General features: G+C 47.0%; 2 protein-coding genes across 5 annotated transcripts in view; one reads left to right on the plus strand and one right to left on the minus strand.

The window, feature by feature from the left end:
• The window catches only part of ZNF584 (zinc finger protein 584), a 15765-nt gene extending 3038 nt beyond the window's left edge, over nt 1-12727 (plus strand). For 2 of the 4 annotated variants that reach the window (XM_039225532.1, XM_039225531.1), the window contains 2 exons: nt 3341-3463; nt 4908-6824. In XM_039225532.1, the coding sequence (XP_039081463.1) occupies nt 3341-3463; nt 4908-5914 (1130 nt within the window). In that variant the 3' untranslated portion in view covers nt 5915-6824. Of the gene's footprint in view, nt 1-3340; nt 3464-4907; nt 6825-12097; nt 12152-12383 lie in introns of those variants that run through there. The other 2 variants (XR_005527247.1, XR_005527248.1) reach the window with 2 other exon arrangements.
• Nucleotides 12728-17925: 5198 nt separating this feature from the next.
• On the minus strand, nt 17926-25039 carry ZNF132 (zinc finger protein 132). The gene is made up of 4 exons (XM_039225535.1): nt 24555-25039; nt 22056-22224; nt 19223-20461; nt 17926-19161 (listed from the first exon to the last, which is right to left on the minus strand). Exons 1-4 carry the CDS (start codon nt 24651-24653, stop codon nt 18470-18472), a joined length of 2199 nt encoding a protein of 732 aa, XP_039081466.1. The 5' UTR covers nt 24654-25039; the 3' UTR covers nt 17926-18469.
• Between the last annotated feature and the right edge of the window lie 1969 nt (nt 25040-27008).

Genomic DNA, 27008 nt, shown 5'->3' on the forward strand with positions numbered 1-27008 from the left:
TGTAACCGACTAAGCCACCCAGGCGCCCCTGTGTGATTTTTATCCTCTATTCTTTTAACACAGAGTATTGGAGTAATTGATTTTCTTTTTTTTTTTTTTTTAATGTTTTTTATTTATTTCTGAGAGAGAGAGAGAGACAACGTGAGCAGGGGAGGGTCAGAGACGGAGGGAGACACAGAATCTGAAACAGGCTCCGGGCTCTGAGCTGGCTGGCAGCACAGAGCCCGACGTGGGGCTCGAACCCACGAACCGCAAGATCATGACCTGAGCAAAGTCGGACCCTTACCGACTGAGCCACCCAGGCGCCCCTGGAGTAATTGATTTTCATATGTTTAGCCTTGTGTTACTAGCATGTGTTTCACTGTCATAGTTTATAATCCTTTTATATGCTTCTGGATTTGCTTTGCTGGTATTTTGTTGAAGAGTTTTGCATCTTTATTCGTAAGTTATCAATGTATAATTTTCTCATATCTCTTTTATTGAGTATGAGGGTAGTTTTGGTCTCAATAGAGGAGTTGGGAAATGTTCCCTTTTTTACTGTTTTCTGGAAGAATGTGTCAAGTATTGGTGGTAGTTCTTATTTCAGTGTTAATATTCATCAGTGAAGCCCTCTGGCCAATGTTTTTTTTCCCTACGGCAGAAGTTTTGTTGTTGCTGCTGTTCTTGTTGTTTAAGTATAATCAGACTTTTTATTTCTTCTTGAGTCAGTTTTGGTAGTTTGTGTCTTTTTTAGGAATTTGTCCATTTTATCTAAGTTATCTAATTTGTGACATACAATACAGTGGTTCACAGTATTTCCTTAAAACTCTTTCTAGGGGCGCCTGGGGGGTTCAGTTGGTTAAGTATTCTGCTTCGGCTCAGGTCGTGATCTCATAGTTCATGAGTGTGATCCCATGTTGAGCTCCATGCTCACAGCTCGAAGCCTGGAGCCTGCTTCAGGTTCTGTGTCTCCTTTTCTTTCTGCCCTTCCCCCATTCATGCTCTGTCTCTGTCTCTCTCTCAAAAATAAGTAAACATTAAACAAATTTTTTTTTAAACTCTTTCTGTTTTTTTCTTTAAAACCCTTTCTGTTTTATAATGTTAGTGATGTCCCTTTTTCATTCTTCTTTTTATTTTTATTTTTTTTAAATTAAAAAAATTTTTTTTTATTTTTATGTTTTATTTATTTCTAGGAGAGAGAGAGAGAGAGTGTGAGCAGGGGAGGGTCAGAGAGAGAGGGAGTGACAGACTGAAACAGGCTCCAGGCTCTGAGCTGGCAGTCAGCACAGAGCCCGACGCGGGGCTCGAACCCACGAACCGCGAGATCATGACCTAAGTGAAAGTCGGACGCTTAACCGACTAAGCCACCCAGGCGCCCCCATTCTTCTTTTTAATAATTTGATTCTTTTATTTTTTCTTGTCAGTCTAGGTAGGAGTTTTTCAATTTTGCTGATCTTTTCAGAGATCCTAATTTTGGTTTCACAGATTCTCTTTTTCTAGTCTCTATTTCATTTATCTCTGTTCTTTATCATTTCCTTTCTTATGCTAGCTTTGAGTTTCGTTGCTTTTCTTTCTCCTGTTCCTTGAGGACTAAAGTTAGGCTACTGATTTGAGATCTTTTAATTTTTTAAATTATTTTTTTAAATGTTTATTTATTTGTATTTGAGAGAGAGAGGCAGAACGAGAGAGGGAGACAGAATCCCAAGCAGGCTCCACACTGTCAGCCAGGAGCCCGACATCACCGTGAGATCGAGACTTGAGCCAAAATCAGGAGTCATATGCTTAACTGACTGAGCCACCCAGGTGCCCCTGAGATCCTTTTAAATATGGGTGCTGTGACATAATAAGAAATATGTATTTTGTTTTTGTTCCCGGTTCCTAGCACTGCTCCTAAAACTCTTGGAATCTCTGAAATGAGGAGTATCTTTTGTGTGCTAACGGGATGGCTGCTGGCTGGGAGCCCCTGGATAGTTTCAGGAAAGGGGTTGGCCGCCAGAAAGACCAGGGCGCGTGACTGGCAGGTTACATTTTGAGCTGCCCCCCCCCCCCCATCCTCCCAGTCCCCCAGCCCTGGTCTCCAGGGAGATTAGAGGGCCTGGAGACTGAACCAACCCCCAGTGGCCAGTGAGTTAATGAATCATACATCATAATGAAATCTCCATAGAAACTCTTAAACAATAGGATTCAGAAAGTTTCTGGGTTGCTGGGAAAAGTGGCACCGCTGGAGGGCATGGATGACTCTAACCCTCTACCTCAACCCCCCCCACACTCCCACACCCCCCCCCCCCGCATACTTTGCCCTTTTCATTTCTTCTGTTTTGCTGTTTCTAAGTTGTATATTTTATAATCAACTGGTAATGGTAAGTAAACTCTTTCCCTGAGTTCTGTGAGCCATTATAGCAAACTATTGAACCTGAGAAGGGATTAATAATCGTGGGAATCCCTGATTTATAGCCACTTGGTCAGAAATGTGGGAGGTCTGGTACTTTCAACTGTTGTCTGAAGTCCTGTGGGACTGAGCCCTTAACGTGTGGGATCTGACGCTGATTCCAGGTAGTTAATATGAGAATTTAATGGAATCCTTGGACACCACCTTGATGTCTGAGAGTTGAAGAAGTCTGGAGCACCTGCCCCTCACCTACCCACTTTTGGTGTCAGAGTGTTAGGAGCGAAACAGCACAGAGGTGTTTATAGCTCTAATTTTCTAATTTTGTAAGCACTGCTATGTCCCATTACTTTGGGTATGTTGTGTTTTCATTTTCATTCATTTCAAAGTACTCTGTAGTTTTTTTGGTTATTTAGATGTATTGTATTTAAATTCCATAAATTTATGAGTTTCCCAAATTTCTTTCTGTTGTTGATTTCTATTTTAATTCCTTTGTGTTCAGAGATCACATCTTCTAAAGTCTATTTATTTCCTAGCAAATGGTCTGTTCTGGAGACCGTTCCATGTGCATATGAGCATGTGAGACTGCATTCTTCTGCTGTATCATGGCATGCTCTATAGATGTCTGTTAGGTCTAGTTGATTTTTAGTGTTGTTCAAGTGCTGTATATATGTTTTCTGCCTCGTGGTTCTGTCCCTTATTGACAGTTAGAAATGGAAGTCTCCAACTATTATTGCTTGACTATTTTTTACTTTAGTTATGTCTGTTTTACTTCACGAGAGATTCTGTTAAAAAATTCTGGTAAAACACAACATGGGGTCTTAACACATTTTTAAATGTGCAGAGGAAGTGCTTTTTCTAATACTCTGTTTTCTTCGTGGTTGCCATGGTAACATGAGCTTCCTTTGGTGTGGGATGGGCTGGGTAAGCCTTGGCGTACGTTGGTTGGCCTCTTACTGCTTTTCTCCCTCCCAGGATTTGCACCTTCAAGATGCCATGCGGTTGCCCAGCTGGAGAGTGAAGAAGAGCTCTGGGTGCCAAGCATGGCAGACCTGAGTCTGGTCAGTAGAGCAGAGGCCACGAGGGGTCCTGGTCTTGGTGAGTAGGGCTGGGCCAGGTCTTAGTTTCAGTGACGGGCTCACAGCATGCTGCTCACCTGTGTGCTTTGGCTTTTTGTTGTCAAGGTCATGACCACACGCTGTTCCCACCTTTCCTTTCTCTTGTGAACACAGTATGTGATAACTCTCAGGACCTGGATGACCCCCTCCCTGGCCTCCACTAGTGGCCTGAGATGTGCACACATCCTTAAATAATACTTCAACACCAGCTGCTGTGTTACAGTTGCCGTTTCATCTGAGCAGACACATCCTCCTCGACAGTGCTCACTGTCACCGGTGGTTCACCGGCGGTGGAGGCCCTATTTGAAACCTATTGCAAGTGAGAGAGAGAGACAGGTCCCAAAGGTGCAGTGACGACAGAATTGAGAAGCAGGGGACTAAGACTCTCCAGGAGCTGAAGCATCGGTCTCCCTGCTCAAGCCTCTTTTATTCCGGTACTTGTCTGATACCAGCAAGCACGTACCACATAGTATTTGGCATCTTGACAGCTCCTGCGGTGTGTTCCATACTGGGTCACGAGTGAAGCAGGGTGATTGTCGAAGAGACCACCAAACGCCGAACAGAAGCGAGTCAAGGTTTTATTTACGGCCGGGCCAAACCTGATCTCCTGATCTCACAGAGAAATATGCAGAGAATGGCCCCAAACAAAGGTAGCAGTGAGCTTATATAGACTTCAGCAAGGCAGAATACGTCATTATTTAGTTAATTAATTACATTGTGACACTCAGGTGTTAGTTTTGGCAGAGACCTATCAATTTTAAGTTTTTTGTCTTGAAATGACCAACCGTAATTAGACATTTGAGAAGCCGTGGGGTGGTGACTACATGACAGACCACCGGCGTAGAATGGTGACGTGGTGTTCTGTAACCTTGCGAATAGCGTGGGTGTGGTCAGCCAGAACAGGGAAGTACAAGCTTGCCAAGTGGATTTACAGAAGCAGAAATACTATGTTAGTATTTAACCGTGCTTGAGGTTAACCCACAACAATGAGTCCATCTGGCACCAGGCGAAGCATTCTTATCCTTGGCCTGGCACCGTGTCATGTCCTGGAGAGAACGAGCGGCCCCGCAGCTTTCTGGCCTAGGAATGGAACAGCTTTCAGTTCCTTGCTGCTCTGTCCCTTTCCTTCAGGACGTTCTTACCGTGCTTCTGACTTCTTGTTCTCCCACAGCAAGGAGTGACCCGGTGAGCCCACCTCTTCTCCCAGCACTGCCCCCAGCTTTGTGTCGCTGTCCCCACTGACATCGTTCCTGTTCTGTGATCTGGCAGAGCCCTGTTCCCCTGGGCCAGCCCTTTCTCAACCAGACTGCTAGCGACCTCCTAGAAACTCTGCGGACTGCTTTCGGGTGTGCCTGACGTGTGTTTGTGACGGAGGTGCCTCCTGCCTCTAATTCAGCTCTCGATAACTGGCTCTTCTGTTTCAGGTTGCCCACGTGGACTGGAGGATGGGGAAGCCCCTACAGAGCAGACGAAGGGTCACAGCGTCCACCTGTCGGAGAAGCCCTTTGTGCACGGAGAGGCTGGGATGGACGTCCTTGCCACCTTACTTCCTCTGCAGCACCGTGCCACCCACCGCAGCGGGGAGTCACACGGGAGCACGGAGCGCGGGGAGGCCTTCCAGCCCAGCTCCCGCTGCCGACAGCAGCAGGGAGTCCACGCCGCACAGAAGGCCTTCAAGTGCAGTGACTGCGGGAAAGCTTTCCCGAAGGCCTTTGCTCTACTTGACCACCTAGTAACCCACCCCAAAGAGAGGCCCGTTAGACGTCCAAAAGGTGGAAATACCCCCACGGAGAAATCTACCTGTGTCAATTACCAAAAAATTCACACTGGGGAAACATCCCATGTGTGCACTGAGTGCGGAAAGGCCTTCAGTTATCCCTCTAAGCTGAGGAAGCACCAGAAGGTTCACACAGGCATAAAACCTTTCAAGTGTGATGAGTGTGGCAAAACCTTTAACCGCAAAGATGCACTCGTTCTGCACCAGAGAATTCACACCGGAGAAAGGCCCTATGAGTGCAGCGAATGTGGGAAGGCGTTCAGTGTTCTGTCTACTCTCATTCGGCACCGGAAAGTTCACATTGGAGAAAGGCCCTATGAGTGCAGGGAATGTGGGAAGTTCTTTAAGTACAGCCATAGCTTCATTCTTCATCAGAGAGTTCACACTGGAGAGAGGCCTTATGAGTGCGAGCAATGTGGGAAAACTTACGTGACCCGCTCTGGCCTGTATCAGCACTGGAAAGTTCACACTGGAGAACGGCCCTATGAGTGCAGCCTGTGCGGGAAGACCTTCACCACCAGGTCTTACCGCGATCGGCACCAGCAGTTCCACACTGAAAAGAGGTCCTATGGGTGTACAGAATGTGGGAAAGCCTTCAAACATAGTTCTACCCTTCTTCAGCACAGGAAAGTGCACACTGGAGAAAGGCCATAAGAAGACAGGACGTTGGAAAGCCTGTAGCTAGGGCTGGCACCTTGTTCAGCATGAAGGACCTCACTCCGGAAAGGAGAGGAGAGGAACCACTTGAAAGCTAAACCTGACACCCCCCCAACACGTGCCCTGGGGTGGCGGGTATGTGGGAAGTTTTCAGGAGCCAGGTGGCACTGGGACCTGCCTAGGCTGTTGGCAGTGTCAAGTCACTGCCAGTTTCTGTGATACAAGCCATTGCACCTCCACCACCAGGTGGGCATCAGGCACCGCAATGCGCTCTCATACAGCGAGACCTCCATGGTCCCCGTGGTGAGCGGCTGAGCCCCTGATGGGCCTCATTTGCTCCCTCCAGCTGGTCCCGGTGTGTCTGTGACCCAGGTCTGGTCAGGAGTAGCTGAGCTGTGTCTACTGGGGGCTTCCAGAGAAGGTTGATAGTTCACATGGACGCAGTTTAGACTACGCATGGTACCTGTCATGGATTTATCCAGCCCTGGAACTGACTGTCTCACGCTTCCCTGGAATGTATGGTAATAAAAGTTCTACTATTTAAGCCAGCTTTAATATGGGGGGTTCTGATCACTATGTGGAGGGATTGAGAACAAAACTGGGCTCATGAATAGCGGGACCGACTTCTGTAGTAAGGGGTCCCTGACTTTTGTTGCCTTACTAGGGATAGCAGGATGTTCACTTCACGGCCATCGCCCTGGTCCTGAGAGAATGAAGATCCTGCAGTCCTGGGATGTGGCCAGTGTTCGTGGTGTCTCTGCATACTGTAGCATTCATTGTCTTTCTTGCCAGTGTCCCAGGGCACAAAGGAAAGATGTGGTTGAATCAACACATGGGCCCGTATCCTCAGGTTTGTAGATCTTCTGACTTAAAAACTTTTGGAAACTCATTTCCCAAAAGGTCAATAAAATGTCAGTTCAGCGAAACTCGTATGTTGGTTGTAGCTGTGTCCCTGGTCCAAAAATTACGCTTCCTGTCAAGAAGAGAATTTCAGTTTGAGGCATGTTGGAGAGAGAGAGGTGCCCCTAGGCTTCAGGGGCTTTGAGCCACAGTGCTCAGCAATTACCATGTGTTGGGGCTGGAAACCGCTGCTGCCTCCTTTAACTGGAGTGATTCTTCTCCCCCAGCCCTGATGGTGGCAGTGCTGGGGTAGAAACTCAGGCGGGCTTATAGTCAGGGGACTTTTTGGCCAGTCTGCTCAATTTCTCCCCAACACTGTGAAGTATATGGACACCTCCAGGCCTACTCAGGCCCTATTCCCTGCGTATAGTAATTGTCTGCCTCCAACATGGAATGGGGTGGGGGGGGGCGGGGAGGTCTATATTGTAGCAGTTAAAGTCCAGCTGAGGCAAGTAGGGCTCAGTTCTGGGGGTAGGGTAGACATCAGTCATTAGAGTTCAGTCCTTTGTATCTTGTACAGGTGGCCTTGGTTAGATCTCAGATGGCCCTCAGCACGTGGATGAAGGGTCCTCTGAACCAGGTTTCTGGTCTCCCATTGGGGTTGCATATATAATAGCCAACTTGCTAGGGAGGGGGTGGAGGGTAATGTTTTCCAGGTGATGTTGGAACATCTGAGACAAATGGCTCCTGGTGGTTCTGACCCTTTGACTTGCCCAGGGTACCAGTTTGGATGAGGCTCGCTCCTTCCATCGTGTTAGCCCCGACCTCGCCTGGAAGGCCAGTGCCAGCAGCCCGTCCCTGCAGCTTCTGTTTTGGTTGCCCCGAGACGGTCCTCTCCCTCAGCCAGGGGCAGCTCTCCCCCGGAGTCCACCCAGCAGTTCTGTGCCCCTGGGCATTTTTGTTTGTGCCCTCAGCCTATCAGGAATGCCTCCCCAGTCTCTCTGCCTCGGTCAAAAATACCCTTTCCCCAGTTAAACCAAGGTATCTCTTCATGAGACCTGACACTTCTTCATTTGGAGTGACCTCCTTCCTCTTTCTCTGCCCTCCATGCTTTGATGTCTGGCCGGACACAAACCCAGTGCTACCCCTAAGTCTGTCCTCACGGTTACATCTGCTGCGCGTTTGAAATAGAGGGATACATTTGGGTTCGTTAAAGACTTAGCAACATACAAGGCTTCCCTGAGATTGGGACTAGTGTGTTTCTTGATTTCTAAGTTCATCTACAGAGGCATAGCACTTACTTATTTTCTCACTGTGATATGTGACGAGCTTGGTCCCCAGTCAGCAGGGCAGGTATTTGTTTATTTTCTCACAGTCGGGGCGCCTGGGTGGCTCAGTCGGTTAAGCGACCGACTTCGGCTCAAGTCACGATCTCACAGTTTGTGAGATCAAGCCCCACGTCGGGCTCTGTGTTGACAGCTAGCTCAGGGCGTGGAGCCTGCTTCAGATTCTGTGTCTCCCTCTCTCTCTGATCCTCCCTGCTCATGCTGTCTCTCTCTCTCCCTCAAATAAATAAAACCATTAAAAAAATTAAAAAATTATTTTCCCACAGTCAACAAGACAGTTTGGTGATAGGAGTAAGTGTGTGTGTCTCCATATTATTTAAGCAGGAGAGCAGGGTTGAAATTCTGAATATTCTCAGTTTGATACCTTGTCTTAAAAGACTCTGTGAAGTGGTCCATGAGACCAGACACCATCTTGCTCTGCAGATGCCCATAGAGGAACCTCCCTTATCTCTTTATGAGTGTCAGTCTGTTCGGTTGCTATAAGAAAATACTAGAGGCTTAAGCAGGATAAATGTATTTCTCACAGTGCTAGTAACTGGGAAGTCCAGGACCCATGTGTGGACCAGTTTGGTTCCTTGATGAGAGCTCTTCCTGGCTTGTAGACAGCCATCTTTTTGCTGTGTCCTTACATAGTGGAGAGAAAGGAAGTCGTGGAGTCTCTCTGCTTGTAAGGATGCTAATTCTGTCACGGAGGACACACCCTCATGTAAATCTAATTTCCTCCCAAAGGCCCTATCTCAGCACCATCAGATAGTAGTTTAGGACTTCAACACATAACTTTGGGAGACATTCAGTTGATAACAACAAATCTCCTTAGTATTGGTGATTTTCATTTTTAAAGCCAAGCTCTGGAATTTAATCATTTGGCACCCCAAGCCCTAAGCAGACCAATATAGCTCACTTCCTGGGAGAAATGGAGAAGAGCCTAAAGATAAGTTTGCTTTTAACGGTGAACAAGTAAGTATGTCCAGTAATTATTTGCTCATTCACTCATTCATCACCTGTTTACTGAGTACATGCTTCAGGCCTGGTCATCAGAGCATATTCAACCCAAAGCTGTAAGGATGGGGTCGAGTGGGGTCATGTGATCTGAGGTGCACTATTGAGAGGCAGTTAAAGGACTTGCAGGGAATTGTGAGGAAAGGGGAACCCTCTCATGGACCCTGGAGTTCATGGATCAGGATTTGGGAGTTGGGGCTGCCGGCAGCCACTTTCCTCTTTCAAGCGATGCCTGCCTGGAAACTAAGCCAAAAGAGGTAAATGAGTGGAGACAAGAGACGAGCCCTTTTGATCTCACTGAGCCCTGCATCCAGCTGTGCCTGAAGCTGTCCTGTGAGCTTTATGAATGAATCAATCAATTTTGTTTCAGCACAACCACTTATATTTGGGCGTAAGTGCCCTGGAAGGAAAAGAGTTCTTCCTAACATGTGGTCCTTCCCTGCAGTGGTCCCGCCCCTTCCTGCCAAGGACATCACAGGGCAGAGCCTCCTGGGGTACAGTACACACCCACGGATGGATCAAAGCCATGTCAGACTTGAGGCTCAGATTCCACCAACCTAAAGGTTTATCAAGTGTTCACTTGCCTTCTCTGAGTTGCCCTTCTCCGTTCCAGGAGCTCCCAGCAGCATGGCACCTGCACAAAGAAACTGACCCCCTCTAACAGCATCACCACACACAGCCCAGGCCTCCCTCAGCGGCATGTGCATCCGCGGGTCCCATTCGGCTTAGAACAAACCAAACTCCTCACCCAGCTTACAGGGCCTGCGTGACATGGTGCCCCGTGCCCTACTCCTCCAACGTGAGTTAGTCTCCTCCTCGCTCTCAAATGCACCAGCTCAGTCCTGCCTGAGGCCTCTGCACTGAAGTTGCTTCTGTCCAGAATCTTCTTCCCCTGGAGTCACCTCCTCAGGGAAGTAGTGGTTGTAGCTTTATGTCACCTCCCTATTTCGTTTCCTTTGGACTCCAACCATTCTCTGCTATGGCCCTGTTCTCTGGTCTGTTTGCACATTAAATCTCTGGATTGCACATCAGATTGAGATAAAATGTGTCTACTGCAGGGTCCAGGCAAGGGCCTGGCACACAGTAGGACCCCAGGGAATGGAATGTTTGTGGAGCTAGTATTTGGCTGCCTTCCAGGACTGTGCTGGGCTCAGACCACAGCCCCATCATCACAGCCGACCCTGGGAAGGGAGAGCAGGATAGGATACCATAGAAAAAGGTAGCAAATCCTTCCTTCACTCAAGTTAAGTTACCTGAGTCTGCTTACATATTTATCTTATGCTATCTGAATTGCTACTGTATGCTAGAGACTGGACCTGCCCACCAGGGAAGAAACACACAGGGGCATGGAGCATGGCGCTGACCTTTTAGTAGGGGGTATAGACTGAAGGTTTATGTCCCCCACCCCAAATTCATACATTTAAAAAGTATTTTTTAATGTTTTATTTATTTTTGAGAGAGAGAGAGAGAGAGAGAGAGAGAGACAGCATGAGCAGGGGAGGGTCAGAGAGAGAGGGAGACACAGAATCTGAAGACAGGCTCCAGGCTCCGAGCTGTCAGCACAGAGCCCGATGCAAGGCTTGAACCCATGAACTGTGAGATCATGACCTGAGCCGAAGCTGGATGCTCAACTGACTGAGCCACCCAGGTGCCCCCCCAAATTCATAGATTAAAAACTAATCCCCAGTGTGGTATATTTGGAGGTGGGGCCTGTGGGAGGTGATTAGGTCCTGAGAGTCGAGCCCTATGAATTAGATTAGTGCCTTCAGAAAAGAGACCCCCGAGAACGCCTCCCCTCTTTCCAGGATTCTCACCAGATACGGAATCTCCTGCCACCCTGATCTTGGACTTCCTTGCTTCTAGTATTGCAAGAAATACATTTCTATTGTTTGTAAGCCGCCGGGTTTATGGACTTTATTAGAGCAGCCCTGGTGAACTGAGACATGGGGAGACACATCCCTCAAGAAACCACACAACTGGCAACCAAGACAAGGGCTATGAAGGGACACCCTTGAGTGTGTCAGCTGAGTCCCCCCTTGGTTCTCTGCATTTCAGGACGTCTGGGTTTCTCGTCATAGCTGTCTACTGGGAACTCAAGTGACTCTGCGATTGGCTTTTACCTTCTAGTGAAAGGAGGTTATCATGGCTTTTAGTCATCATGGTGGCTTTGTTTTTAATGTAATATTTAATGATTCTACTTTTTTGTAATCCACAGAGCTTGTTCAAATTTCACCAGTTTATATATGCACACATACGTGTGTGTAGTTCTATGCCGTTCTATCACATGTAGCCTCATTGTACCATCACCTCAATCATGTTATGGAGCTGTTGAAACACCACGAAGACTTCCCTCATGCTACTCCTTAATAGCCAACCACCTTCCCTAACCCCAGCAACCACTAATCTGCTCATCTCTGTAGTTTTCTCATTTTTATAAAATGTTTATTTATTTATTTATTTATTTGGGGGTGGGAGAGGGAAAGCAAGAATCCTGAATAGGTTCTGTACCTAATGTGCAGCCACATGTGGGGTTTGAACGCACTGACCGTGAGATCGTGACCTGAGTCGAAGTCAAGAGTCAGATGTTAACTAACTGAGCCACCCAGGCACTCCTGGGATTTTCTCATTTTTTTTTTTTTAATGTTTTATTTATTTCTAGGAGAGAGACAGCGTGAGCACGGGAGGGTCAGAGAGAGAGGGAGACACAGACTCCGAAATAGGCTCCAGGCCCTGAGCTGGCAGTCAGCACAGAGCCCGACGCGGGGCTCGAACCCACGAACCGTGAGATCATGACCTAAGCGAAAGTCAGACGCTTAACCGACTAAGCCACCCAGGCGCCCCTGGGATTTTCTCATTTTAAAAGTGACTTAGATGAGGTCCAATGTGCCATTTTTCCTTTTATGAATCGTGCTTTTCAGGCCAAGTCTAAGCGTGTTTCACTTGACCCTAAGTCCCCCCAATTTTCTCCTTAAAATGTTATACTTTTCTGTTTTAGATTTAAATCCGTGATTCCTTTTGAGTGAGTTTTTGCACAAGGTATGAAATTTAGGTAAGGTTTAATTTTTGTTTATTTACTTACATGTTACCTGTGGGTGTCCATTGGCCCCGCGCCAGTTATTTGTTAAAAGGGAGATTCTTCCTCCATTTCTTTTGCACCTTTGTCAAAAATCAGTTGGGCCTGTATGTGTGGGTATTTGGTTCTCTGTTTTGTTCCACTAATCTAGGTATCCATCTCTCTACCAGTACTAACGACTAATTTTAATATTTCCATTTGCCCATAGTTTGCACTCGGTGGAACTGGAGTCTGAGACCTAGAAGAGCAACTGGATTTGCTAGTGTAATGTCACCCTTCTTGGATTCCACCACGTTGAGAGGTTCATCCCCATCTCTTCTCCATGCAGCAAAGTAGAATTCCCAAAGGGAACTGCAGATCTAACCCCCTGGTTACCCATTTCCCACAGGACCTGACCCTTTCTGTCCTGGGGCCCATCTCCAACGAGGGATGGCCTGGGGACTTTCATCAGAGATTTATCTTTTTTATGGACATTGTTGACTCTACACAGGACATTTGTGATGGATTTGTCCAGCCTTCAACTCACTCATCCCTGGAACATATCACCTTATACTGCTCTAGATTATATTTAACTTAGGTCTTTTTTTTTTTTTTAATTTATTGTCAAGTTGGCTAACACACAGTGGATGCAGTGTACTCTTCCCTTTGGTGGTAGATTTCCATGATTCACTGCTTACATACAACACTCAGTACTCATCCCAACAAGTGTTCTCCTCAATGCCCATCACCCACTTTTTCCTTCCCCCATCAACCCTCAGTTTGTTCTCTGTATTTAAGAGTCGCTTGTGGTTTGCCTTCCTCTCTGTTTGAAACTAATTTTTCCCCTTCCCTTTCCCCGTGGTCTTCTGTTAAGTTTCTCAAGTTCCACATTTGAGTGGAAATATATGATATCTGTCTTTCTCTGACTGAGTTATTTCACTTTGCGTAATGCCCTCCAGTTCCATCCATGTTGTTGCAAATGGCAGGATTTCATTCTTTCTCATTGCCAAGTAGCATCGCATTGTATATATGAACCACATCTTCCTTATCCATTCATCAGTTGATGGACATTTAGGGTCTTTCCATAATTTGGCTACTGTTGAAAGCGCTGCTATAAGCATTGGGGTACATGGGCCCCTATGAATACGCACTCCTGTATCCTTTCGATAAATTCCTAGTAGTGCTACTGCTGGGTCATAGGGGAGTTCTATTTTTAATTTTTTGAGGAACCTCCACACTGTTTTCCACAATGGCTGCACCAGTTTGCATTCCCACCAACAGTGAAAGAGGGTTCCTATTTCTACACATCCTCCCTAGCATCTGTTGTTTCCTGAATTGTTAATTTTAGCCACTCAGCCAGGTGTGAGGGGGTATCCCAATGTGGTTTTGATTTGTATTTCCCTAATGATGAATGATGAGCATCTTCTCAAATGTCTGTTGGCCATCTGGACATCTTCTTTGGAAAAATGTCTATCTCATGTCTTCTGCCCATTTCTTCACTGGATTACTTTTTTCAGGTGTTGAGTTTGGTTAAGTTCTCTGTAAATTTTGGATATTAACCCTTTACCTGATATTTCATCTGCAAATATCTTCTCCCATTTCATCGGTTGCCTTTTTGGTTGATTGTTTCCTTTGCAGTGCAGAAGCTTTTTATCTCAAGATCCCAGTAAGCTCATTTTTTGTTTTCATTCCCCTTGCCTTTGGAGACGTGTGTAGCAAGAAATTGCTGCAGCTGAGGTCACAGAGGTTGTTGCCTGTTTTTTCCTCTAGGGTTTTGATGGTTTCCCATCTCACATTTAGGTCTTTCATCCATTTTGAGTTTATTTTTGTGTATTTTTGTGTTATTTTTATGTGTGTATTTTGTGTACCCTAAGCCAAGGGTAAAACTGCAAACATTTATGCCAATAGTCACTATGCCTTTAGGGTAACTCATGACTTTGGAATATTATGGAAACAATGTGTCCCTACTTCCAATGGGGATAAAATTAAAACTGTCTCCTATGTCCAAATTTTACTAGATGCAGTACCTTTGCCAGCTGCTATGGATATTATTAAGATTTCCAGACATTCCAGACTCAACTCTCTGGAGGCCAAAAGAAAGCACCTTACTGATATTTCCACCAAAAATGCTGCTCCCAAGGGAGCCAGTAGCCAAACCTCTGTCTTGGTCCAAAGAGATGTTATCCCAAGTGGTAATTTGGGTGGTGAGGAATCACCAGAGACATCCAAAGGAAAAACAATATTGAAAATCTAGTAATTGTTGGTTCAATAATAATAGAGAACTTTGGTTTGGAGCAAATAACGATCCAGGGGATTGTTTTAGAAATTCTAAAATACCCCCTACTTACTACTGTACGTGCATCAAACCACTGGTTTACTGAGAAAATGTCAGCAGTCATGAACCAATTTTGGTTGGGAAGTATTGATAAGGTCTCAAAAAGTACCTACCTCACTCATCCCATCTGTCCTAAATATAACCCAGGGAAGCCTGTTTAAAAAATGGACTTCATACAGCTCCATCTTATGGATATTAATATATTTGAGTCATGGTTTGTATGTTTTCTCACTGGATCAAAGCTTTCCCTTGTAGACAGGCCATTCTACCATGGCTAAAATTCTTTCAGATTATCCCTACCTGGGAAAAATCTCTCTCCAACTTTATAGTACCAGGGGAATACATTTCACTGGACAGGTGCTTTGGCAAGTCTGCACTGTTTAGCTACTTTTTTTTTTTTTTAATTTATTTCTAGGAGAGAGAGAGAGACAGCATGAGCGGGGGGGGGGGGTCAGAGAGAGAGGGAGATAGACTCTGAAACAGGCTCCAGGCTCTGAGCTGGCAGTCAGCACAGAGCCCGACGCGGGGCTTGAACCCACCAACCGCGAGACCATGACCTAAGCGAAAGTCGGACGCTTAACCGACTAAGCCACCCAGGCGCCCCCTGTTTAGCTACTTTTACAACACTTTGATTTTGCATACCAATTTCAATCTTCAGGGTTAGAATGCACTCACAGGATGGTTAATACTCAATTAGCAGGGAGCCTGAGTGGCTCAGTTCATTAAGCCTCTGACTTGATTTCAGCTCAGGTCATGATCTCATGATGTGTGGGTTGAGCCCCATGTCGAGCTGAGTGCTGACAGTGCTCTCGCTCTCTCAAAATGAACAAATGTGCTTTAAAATTTTTTAATTGGCAAAATTTGTAGAGATCTTCCAAATACTTTGGCTGCAAGCATAGTTGCTAGTCCTTCTAAACCTCAGACCCACCTTTTCAAACACAGACTCTCCCCCTTTGTGACAGTCACAGGATGGCCAATGCATTTGGCCATGCCTCCTTTGATCCACAGTTGATAAAACAACAAAGAACATATGCTTGAATATTGTAAAATCCCAGTTGCTTCTGTTAAAAGTAACCATGCTTTGGTAGAGCAATCTTTTCACAGTGTGCTCCTGGAAGACAATAACCTTAAGCATCACACCTTACAACCAGGAAAAGACAGCTCCAGAAGACTCTACTGCCTCACTGGAAAGGCCCTTATCAGGAACTTCAAACCAAGCCTTATGCAACAGTCTCTTGGATTTACCTGATGCATCTAAAGAAAGAACCAAACAGTGACTGGACCTGCACACCACCTATTAATTTGAAAGTATAAAGATTTTCCAAGCTGACAACATAATGAGACAACTCTTCCAAGATGTTTGGATCAGGTCTGTGTACCTTTTTTCTCACTGCTGCTGCTTCTCTCTCTTTTATGGAAGACAGGGCCCCTGTCTGCATTTTCCAAGCCCTTGCAAACGGGGAAACCTCTTCTTTTGACTATGGGCTTTTGGGAACAGCCTTATCGTGATCCTGTGACAAATTAATTTTTCACTTGCTTTTTCTAAGGGTTAGAAGATTTAGAATTCACAAAAATCTATCTTTATGAGATTTAGTTTTATAGTTTAAAGCTAGTTTGTAGATTTTAATTTTTTATTTTGAGGGGGGGAAGGGCAGAGGAGAAAGGGAGACAGAATCCCAAACAGGTCTTGTGCTGGCAGCACAGAGCCCAGTGCAGGGCTCGAACTCATGAGCTGTAAGATCATGACCTGAACTGATATCTGAAGCTAGAGGCTTAGCTGACCGAGCCACCCAGGGGCCCCTTCACACAAAAAATATTTCTTTAATCTGAACTATTAACCGAGATTCAGAGATTCTTACTGAAATTCCTGGTTCCTGAATTTAAAATTTATAGGCTGTATTATCAGTAACATATTTGGTTCCACACAGTTCTTTTGAGATAACAAGACTGTTTTAAAATATCTTTGAAGTGGGGCACCTGGGTGGCTCAGTCAGTTAAGCATCCGACTTCAGCTCAGGTCATGATCTCACGGTTCGTGGGTTCGAGCCCCACGTCAGGCTCTGTGCTGACAGCTAGCTCAGAGCCTGGAGCCTGTTTCAGATTCTGTATCTCCCTCTCTCTCTCTGACCCTCCCCCGCTCATGCTGTCTCTCTCTCTCTCAGAAATAAATAAAACATTAAAAAAATTTTTTTTAAACATCTTTGAAGTTTCGCTGTTTTTCAAAAAGTGGATCAGCTATTGCTTCATGTTTATACTTAAGACTGTATCCTCCCAAATGCACTTGGTTATTTTTTTAAATTTTAATGTTTGTTTATCTTTGGGGGTGGGAGGAGAGAAACAGAACATGAGTGGGAGAGGGTCAGAGAGGGAGTCACAGAATCCAAAGCAGGCTCCAGGCTCCACTCTGTCAACACAGAGCCTGACATGAGGCTCAAACTCATGAACTATGAGATTGTGACCTGAGCCAAAGTCAGATGCTCAACCGACTAAGCCACCCAGGCGCCCCTTGGTTAATTCTTCCAGCGTGCTCCGGCAGTGTTCCCTCTCCTGTTTTCATGGCCTCGTTTAATTGGAGACTTCCAGGAGGGTACATACTCCAGGTATGCCTCCCTAGGGAGAACTTTTCCTCCCTGAGTCAGAAAGAGTGCCGACAAATATTTCAATTGACTACTTTCAGACCTAAGGTCCTGGTTTAAAACTGTCATACAAATTGGAATCATCACGTTACTTTCTCTGTTCTGTATAATAAACAAACTTTTGTTTGTCTGGTAAAATTTTGTAAGAATGACGTACCTTTAGAACAGCAAAGTTCCCTCTAGATTACTAGTCATCTTCTCCACAGCCAGTGTTTCTCTACTACCGATGGCCTCCCCAAATGGTCCCTGTGGGTCTGAGATTAAGTTATACTTGCCTCACCCTGCAGAGCCACACTTAATGGAGGATAGTGGTTACTCCTTTGTCCCCGATGGCACGGGCCTATAGTTTCCTAGTCTCCCCAACTCCCTATTACTTCACACCGTGTTTCTCTAATCCACACTAGGCCTTTACTGGCCTCCCAGGGTCATATCTCCTTATTAGGAACCAGAAGGCAGCTTCTCCTCACATGGAGAAACCGAGTTCTCTCTTTGAACTTGGGACCTGCCCCGTAATCCAACAGACCATTCTAATGTTGCAGACTAACATTTTTCTTCTTCCCGGCGAGCTCTGGGCCCTCAGGTAACTCTGAAACACAGGCCGCTATGTTCACTTTATGAACCATTCAGTTTTTCCCAGTCTTTGAAATGCAATGCAAAGAAAGCCACAACAGATCATAGAGCAATTCCCTATGTTCCTTTTATACCCTGAGGTAGATATTGTTGGGTGCCCTGTATCAGCCATCCTCCACTCTATCTGCTTCTTTTTTCAACCTACCCCACTACAACCCCCAAGATTAATCTGGGTTGATCAATAAGATCTTTATTATCATGCTGCATAGATAAGACCAGGGTAAGTGGTTCCAGGGGAGGGTAATGTGTGGGCTCCGTGGACACATTATTGGGATTACATGCAGACATGACAACATCCATGAGGAACGTGCGTCTTCCTGAGAAGCCCAAACTGGACATCCCTCAAGGCCCCTCAACCAGACTGGGTCTGTTCATTTCCTAACCCTCTCAGAGGCAATGGGAATGAAGGCATTCCAATGGGCCAGGACAAGTCTGATTCCCTCCAGGAAAGTGGAAAGGAGGAACAGAGAGCTGTTTTCTCCATGCATATGTACATGACTGCTGCAAATATTTGGATCCAGGTAGACTCGAAAGGGATTTTTGCTCCAGAGGGGAGATAGCTCAGCCCTGGGCTGCTGAGAAAGGCCAGAGTAGCTTTTGAAGGCTTCTCCAAATTAGTAGTACATATAGGTAACTTTTCTGTGGATGTTCTGCCGCCTAAAGTTTGACTTGGCTTAAGATCTTCTCAGAAGGACCATTTCCATAAGACTCCACTCAGGTATGAATCCTTTTATGCTGAGCAAGATTGCAGAGACGGCTAAAGATTTTTCCACAGTGGCCACACTCATAAGTCCTTTCTCTGGTGTGTACTACTTGGTGTCGAACAAGTGTGGATCGTTCACTAAAGGCTTTCCCACATTGGCTGCACTCATAGGGTCTTTCCTGTGTGTGAACTCTCTGGTGACGAACCAGGTGAGAGTTATTGCTGAAGGCTCTCCCGCATTCACTGCACTCATAAGGCCTTTCTCCAGTGTGAACTCTCCAGTGATAAATGAGGCTGGACTTTCGGCTAAAGAACTTCCCACATTCGCTACACTGATAAGGCCTTTCTCCAGTGTGAACTTTCTGATGTTTAATGAGAATGGAGTTCTGGCTAAAGAATTTCCCACATTCACTGCACTCATAAGGCCTTTCTCTTGTGTGAACTCTCCAGTGCTCAATGAGACTGGAACTGTGAGCAAAGGCTTTCCCACATTCACTGCACTCAAAAGGCCTTTCCCCAGTGTGAGTTCTCCAGTGTTGAATCAGGCTGGAGCTGCGGCTAAAGGCCTTTCTGCATTCACTGCATTCATAAGGCCTTTGGCCGGTATGCACTTTCTGGTGCTGAATTAGGGTGGAGCTATTGCTGAAGGCTTTTCCACATTCACTGCACTCAAAAGGCCGTTCTCCAGTGTGAACTTTCTGATGTCGAAGGAGGTGGGAGCTCTGGCTGAAGTCTCTTCCACATTCACNTGTGAACTTTCTGATGTCGAAGGAGGTGGGAGCTCTGGCTGAAGTCTCTTCCACATTCACTGCACTCAAAAGGCCGTTCTCCAGTGTGAACTTTCCGGTGCTGAGCAAGGTTGGAGTTATTGTTAAAAGCTCTTCCACACTCACTGCACTCATAAGGCCTTTCTCCAGTGTGAACTCTCCAGTGTTGAATGAGAGCAGAGCTGCGGCTGAAGGCTTTACCACATTGATTGCACTCATATGGTCTTACTTGGGTGTGAACTTTCTGGTGCCGAAGGAAATTGGAGCTTTGGCTGAAGGCTCTTCCACATTTGCTGCACTCAAAAGGCCTTTCTCCAGTGTGAATTTTCTCATGTCGAGTGAGGTGCGACTTGTTATTAAAGGCTTTCCCACATTCGCTGCACTCATAAGGTCTTTCTCCTGTATGAATTCGCTGGTGATGAACAAGTGTGAGTTTGTGGCTGAAGGTTTTCCCACAGTCATTACACTTACAATGTTTTCCTCCAGTGTGAAACTTCTGGTGCTTCCTCAGTTTAGAAGAGTGACGGAAGGTCTTCCCATACTCTTTACACACATGACCTGTCTCCTCATTATGACATTTTTGGTGATTAACAAGGGTTGATTTCTCCCCTAAGGAATTTTCAACTGTTGGGTACCTAAATGGTGTCTCTTCAGAGTGAATTCTCAGGTGGTTGAGGAGGGTGGAACTCTTCTGAAAGGCTTTTCCACAGTCACGGCACTTGAAGAGCTCCTGTGCAGTATGAACTTCTGAGAGCTGCTCAAGATTAGAACTGTAGGGGAAGGCCTTCCTGCACTCTGTGCCTCTATGTGGCTTCCCACTGCTATCAATGGCTGGATGCTGGAAGAGGTCATGGCTGTCCAAGGCATCCTCACCACCTTCCCCACAAGTGAAACGCTTCTCTGGTAGATGGACCATAGAGCTTTCCACAAATGAGTCCTTGTCCTTGTTCCATCTGAAGGGCTTTTCTCTACTGTGCTTCTCCTGATGCGGGTGAAGAGTCACACTGAACCAAAACTCTCTTCCACATGCTCCACATGTGTAGAGGGTCTCCTCAGGATATGTTCTTTGATGTTCATCCAGGTGCAAAATGTCTTTCAAGAATGGGCCACACGTATCACAAGTGTCAGCCTTCTGGGTGGAAGGATTTGCAATGGGGATCCTGCCCTGTAACATCCCTTGTATAGAAGCACTCTGCTTGCAATGGGCCCCTTCATCTTCCACTCCATGCCAACAACCTAAAAGCAGAAAAATTTCTGGTAAACTGAGTGGTCCACTTGATGGAAAGGGTTACTTCATTAGAAATGTGTGGCTAGACATATACAAGAATGGGTCCAAGGGATGGTGACAGGTCAAGGGGGCCAGAAGAAGAATGAAGGGCCCACTGTGTAGGTCAGGGATAGCCAAGCTACAGAATAAAGGAGGCCTCACCAGAGGAAAGGACAAAGGACTTTAATAGACATTTCTTAAAAAGAGATATGTATATATCCTTACACAAAAACGGCCAACAAGCACATGAAAAGTTGCTGAACATCATTAGTCATTAGGGAAATGCAAACCAAACTACAGTGAGATATCACTTCACACCCACTAGGCTATAAGAAAACAGACAATAGCAAGTGTTGATAAGGAAGCAGAGGGGCACCTGGGTGGCTCAGTCGGTTGAGCGTCCAACTTCGGCTCAGGTCATGATCTCGTGGTTCGTGGGTTTGAGCCCTGCGTCAGGCTCTGTGCTGACAGCCAGCTCAGATTCTGTGTCTCCCCCTCTCTTTCTCTGACCCTCCCCCACTCATGCTGTCTCTCTCTCTCTCTCTCAGAAATAGATAAAAACATTAAAAATTTAAAAAAAAAGATGAGGAAGCAGAAAAATTGGAACATTTATACACCGTAATGGGAATATAAAATGGTGCCACCAATTTGGAAAACACCTTGGCAATTCCACTATGTATCTACCCAAGAGAAATGAAAACATACTTACACAAAGACTTGTACATGAATTTTCATAGCAACATTTTTCTTAACAGCCAAAAAGTAGAAACAAGACAATTGCCCATCAACTGATGAATTAATAAACAAGCCACTGTATATCTCCACAATGGAATATTATTTGGCCATAAAAAGGAATGAAGTACTGGTATGTGCTACAACACGGATTAACCTTACCAACATTATGCTTACTGAAACCCATACACAGAAAAACATATACTGTGTGACTCCATTTATATGAAATGTTTAAAAATAAGCAAATCTATATAGTCATAAAGTATATTAGCAGTTGTCTAAGGCTGAGGAAGAAGAGATAAGGGAAGATGGGGAATGATTATTAACGGGTACAATTTCTGTTTAGGTGATAAAAATGTAAGATTATGGTGATATTTATACAACTGAGCAAATACACTAAAAACCACTGAATTCCACATTCTGAAGTATGAATTTTATGGTATATCTCAACAAAGTTGTTTAAAAAAAAAAAAAAGTCTCATGGGGGAATGGACAGAATCTGGGCATGGCTCCCTACTGGGTCACTCAGCCAAAAAAAACTGGTCTAGCTTAGTGGGATCCTTCAGACAGACCATATGTTCCTGATCCCCAACCTCTGTTCCCAAAAGGCCCCTGGGCAACAGCTATTAGGATTGCTTATGAGGCTTGTCTTAAAGAGAGACAAGGAGAATGCACACAGCACAGCCCCAGCATCCATAGCACCTATAACAGGAAACCTGGGAAGAACCAGTGCCAATGGTCCAGCTTTGAGATGAACAGAAAACTCTCTATGAGAAGAGGTAAAAGGGAAGAAGCTGGTCACCATGTTGGGACAGAGCAGAAAGGGCTTACCAAGTGAGGTCATGAGCTCAAAATTCTCCAGCATAACATTGTGGTACAGGTCCCTCTGGCCTGCATCAAGAAGGCCCCACTCCTCCTTGGAAAAGTACACGGCCACATCTTCAAAGGTCACTGGGCTTTGCAATGATGAGAGAGCTAAGCTGGGGCGCCAACAGATGGGCTGAAAAGCAAACAAATAGAGACACATCTAGGTCCTTGACCTATGACTCAAAGTTCTGCTACATCTACCACTGGCAACTTCTCTTCTTGTGACTCTCTCAGTCCATCCTTCTTTCACCCACCCACAGCTCCTCCTCCTCCTCAGGCCTCACCTCAGAGGAGATAAGAGACCCTGGCACCACAGATGTCCCTTTCTCCTTGTAGTCCCACTAGTTACTGTATCCAGGCCAATCCAATCCAACCCAGAAGAACAAAAAGCTGATACAGATGCTGTCTGTGCTCTGGGCTTACCAGGAACCCCCTCTCCACACTAAACAAGCTCCTTTTTATTCCCCAGATCACATCTCCCAAGTTTAAGAAAACGTGGACTCTTTTCTCCCTTAAGCCTCTAGTACTAGGGCCCTGGGCCCACTGATTCACATTTCCTTACATTGTACATGTCACTCTTTGGACCATACCATCTTCCTATCTAACCACTCCCCAGCTCCCACCCCCCTCCCTGTCCACACCACAGGCATATCCCAAGTTCCTATATCCCACTATGCACATGGCATACCCAACAAGGGTAATCAGGACCCAATGCTAAGCCTTTTTTGCTTGCCCCCACATATCCAAAAATCGCCACTGCCAGAGACAGTCATCACTTCTGGTTCATGACTTCCCCCTTTGCCTTGTTGCTTCAGCATTCAGCTCCCCAGAACCATGAGTAGATCTTAAATAGCCCTGCTCTCTTCCACCTCTACCTTCTACACGCTTTCCCCTCAGCAGTCACAGCTGTGTTCACAGATAGACAAATCCCAGACCCTTGGCTTGGGGACTCTTAGCTTAGACTGACCCTTTCTGCCCCTGATTACTCCTCCAGCCTGAAAAAAAAAAAAAAACCCAGACCTCAAGGAGGATGGCCACAAAAACCTGGTGAGCTGTAGAGGGGTAAACCAGTCTCATCTCAGGCCCCACTGTCATCCTATCTTTGTTACCTCCATGCTTCATTTTTTTTCATCCCAGGTCTAGTCTCTAGTTAGAGGCGTGGTCACCATTTTGGTCAACTCCCAGCCACACATAATGTCAACACACAAGTTTCCATCCTTGGATGTCTCCAGCCTAGACCTGGCATAAAGCTTACTTGGCAGTCTATGGGACACCTCAAATACAATACAGCTAAAGCCCAACTCTTCATCTTCCCTCTGAAATCTATTCCTCACGCCAACTTTCACACCTGATAAACCTATCTGGGTCAACCCTGATATCTCACTGCCTCACATCAGGAAATCTAGTCCCCCCTACTTAAAAGGGAAATGCAGGAGCTAAAAATTTCTCCTACTTCTACCTCTGGTCCACCAACCAAAGCACACACACTTGAACTGTTGCAGTCACTCAGTGGAATACTCAGTGATCTTCTGCCTCCAACTTCACCTCCACTCCCTCCCCACACCAAGTCTGTTCTCTACTGGGCAACCAGAGGGAGCCTATTAAGATACAAATCAGATCACCTCTCTCCTCTGCTCTAAACTTCCCTGGATTCCCACCACTCTCAGAGTAGAGACCCAACTCCTCAGCCTGCCATTCCAGGCTGATACCTGTCCGCCTGCTTTCTGTGTCCACCAGATGAAATGCAGACCTGCACTTCCTTGAACACTTCCACCTTATACTCACCTCCAAGAAATGTCCACATGTTGGTCCCTTTGCCTGGGACACCCTTCCAGACCTTATCCCATAGGATTCCAGAAATACGAATGTTGGGGAGAGGTCATCAAGAGGAAGTGACTGCCAGTTGATCCATGAGCTGGACCTGGGCAATGGGAGGCTTGTCATCACCTCCTGTCCTTGGAATGTGTATTCTTCCCCACTCCCAGAAATTCCCCCGGAACATAGCCTTGAGATTGTTATGTGGCACCAAAACCATCTGGATGGTATACCTGATTGAACCAAGTTAAAGTCTCTGTATAAACTTTTAAGACTCAGTGGACTGGTGTGGAGATCTACTCTTCTTGTGGCTGCCGAAGGCAGGCTTCCTATGTACCTGTCCTTGCTTATTAAACCTGCATCAACCAGTCTGGAGAGACCTGCCACTTTCTTCACTCTCTCCCTGCCCTCCACCTATGGGGTCGGTTTCGGATTATGCCAGGGCAGCTTCTGAGGAGGCTGCCAACTTACAGTGAACCCATCCATATAACGTCCAGCCTGGATTCAGGATGCTAGGAAAAGTGACCCTGGACTCCAGACTCAAGTGTAGGCGAAGAGTCCGGGATACCACCGTTCTCTGTACAGGGGCTCCAGGATCGGGAGGGCAGGGATCCCAGCGGGTGAGTGGCTGGGGCACCCTCCACTCACCTGCCCGGGGTCCATCACCGAGGTTGCTGGCCTGGTCAGAGTCTGTGGAGTGGGCGGGGCCGTGCAAGGTGGCGACAGTGACAAGCCCAGCGGGCTCATCCAAAACCCTACGCCCTCACTGCCCGGGGCGATCGCGTGCTAACGGTCGCACTCAGAGCCTTAGTCTGGCTCCGTATAAAATGCACCCAAGGGCCTGGGAGCTGTCTCCAGGGACCGTGGGACGAAGATGGAGTACGTTACCTCCGTTCTACATCTGGGGAAACCAAGGCTCAGGAAGGAGGAGCCATTAGCCGAGGGTAAAAGTGCGTGCAATGGTGCAGTGACAGTCCCGGCACTTCCCTATGCCCGTCTCTGGTCCCAGCGGCCGACTGCCAACCAGTCCACCGACTGCGCCGGAAAGACTGCAACGGCGACTACGGAAGTCCCGCCCCATCCCCTGCTGCTAGCGCAGAAACACCCACACCCTGAGCAGGCAAATGCTCTCTAGACCCGCCGCTCGCCACCACACCAGTTCCTACAGCCAGTAGCGGAGCCGCCGGGCCATAGCCCAGAAGATCAGGACACCCACATGTGCGCGCGCGCATGCACACGGACACGGGCACGGACACGCGCGTGCGCGTCACTGCTCACGCGTAGCGAACTACATTCCCCAGAAAGCCTCTCACCAAGCTTCCACTCAGAGCTTCCCAGTGAGAACCCAGGCGAGGGGCGTTTCCGAGCCGCCGTCCGGACTCTGGCCAATGATAGCCTAGGGGAGGGGCGTTTCCGGAACCTCCGCGCCAGCTGGTGACTTCTGGTATTCGGTTGTGTTTTTGGTAACTTGCCGTTTTGTCTGTATTGGCGGAGGCACCAAGTTGGCTGGCTGTGGCTGGTATTCGGGAGGCTCGCCGGTCCCGCGGGAACGGGTGCAGGGAAAGCTCGGGAGTCGGGGAGATCCCGCCTCCGTACCCTGTGCGCCCCTTAACCCCAGAGAATGTCCCGACTACCGGAGCCGGATATCCTTGGCTGTAGGGGGGCGACCGCGCGGGGATGTCTGCACCGACTTCCGTCGGAGCCTGCCCGGGAGTCGTCGCCCTTGGCGTTGTGTCTGCTTTATGGAGCGGGGGACGGAGCCTCAAAGCCACGCGTTCCGAGGTCATGACCAGCAAGTGGCTGGACTGCGAGCGTGGTGAGTCAGCTGATCGACTAGTCACGGCTGAAGGATTCTTCCACCCGACTGGACTCCGAGTCCCAGTGTCCTGAGTCCGCGACTGAGCTACAGGCCTCGGTGTTCTGGATGATGGAGCGTTCGCAGATGGGGAGTCTTCATCCCAGAATTCAGAATGTTAAGATGTAGAGGATACAGACAGAGGGATCTGCATGTGCAAAGATTCGGAGGTGAGACTGACCTGAGAACCATTCAGGAAAGATTTCATTCTTCCACTGCATGAGGAGAGGAGTCCTGCCTCTGTTTCCTGGCTGAGGGTGCTGGGAGTCATAGAAATTTTTTTCACAGAAGCGATATCCATGATCTTGATTTAGGATTTTCAAAGTATCCCAATGAATACTAAGTAAACATCCTGAGTGAACACACCCGTGGGAGATGGGTCATGGCCAGGCTGAAGACAGATTCATGAGGATGCTGCTGCACTATTCTTCCAGTTATGATGGTGGCCTGTCCAGAGTACAAGTAGGAGAGATGAGAGAAGTGATCAGATTTCGGTTAGATTTTCAAGATGAGGTTAATGGGATTTCATACTACATGTGGAGAGTGGATATAAATGATGGATAAAAGACCATCCCGAATGTTGCAGAAGAATGAGGTATTGTACATGGAGATGGGAGTTTGACAAGAGGAGGATGTTTTGGGGAAGATTAGTAGTTGGATTTTGTAGATGTGGACCTCCAAGTGGAAGTGACGTACGTGCCCATGAACACATAGGGAATTTTGATTTGGCCTCTGATCTCCAGGTTACAGTTCACTGGTGGCCTAGACCAAGGAAGGGCCTGAGAAGGGTATTTTGGAAGGAGAGTCTTAGGTTGTGATTACACATAAATGGCCCTGAGGTGAGTGTGGGGTGCCCAGGCTAAGGACCAGTGGCTGGGTGGAGGAGGTGGGTACAGAAAGGAGAAGCGCTGTTCCAAGACCAATGGATCTGGGGAGAGGGCGCATCCAGGAGGAGGGCCCGCTCTTTCCGATATGGAAGGATGAGCAGGCATGTCAGGGGACAAGGCTGGCAGAAATAAAGGGAGGGTGCTGCGGGACGGAGACCTGCCCAGTGCTTAGGTTACATCCATCTGCTCCCTGGCCTGCGATAGTGAGGCCCGGTGACCTTTAAGGAAGTTACATAACTTCTTTCAGAAAAAGCGGGACTCCTTCATGAGGCAGAGTGGGGCTACTACCATGACGTGGTACCATCCTCACCAGGTTAGGCCACTGTGTTCCCCATGGGATATGCCGCTGGGCCTGGTGCT

Source organism: Hyaena hyaena, unplaced genomic scaffold, assembly GCF_003009895.1.
Source record: "Hyaena hyaena isolate Hyena2069 unplaced genomic scaffold, ASM300989v1 scaffold_2290, whole genome shotgun sequence".
NCBI lineage: Eukaryota > Metazoa > Chordata > Mammalia > Carnivora > Hyaenidae > Hyaena > Hyaena hyaena.

Excerpts from the sequence above, each read along its gene's own strand:
- ZNF132 (XM_039225535.1), bottom strand. The coding sequence starts at position 24,653 with ATGAGCCCGCTGGGCTTGTCACTGTCGCCACCTTGCACGGCCCCGCCC. Across the intron at positions 22,225-24,554 it reads CGGTGATGGACCCCGGGCAG|CCCATCTGTTGGCGCCCCAG; the intron begins GTGAGTGGAGGG and ends TTTGCTTTTCAG. Across the intron at positions 20,462-22,055 it reads TGAGCTCATGACCTCACTTG|GTTGTTGGCATGGAGTGGAA; the intron begins GTAAGCCCTTTC and ends TTCTGCTTTTAG.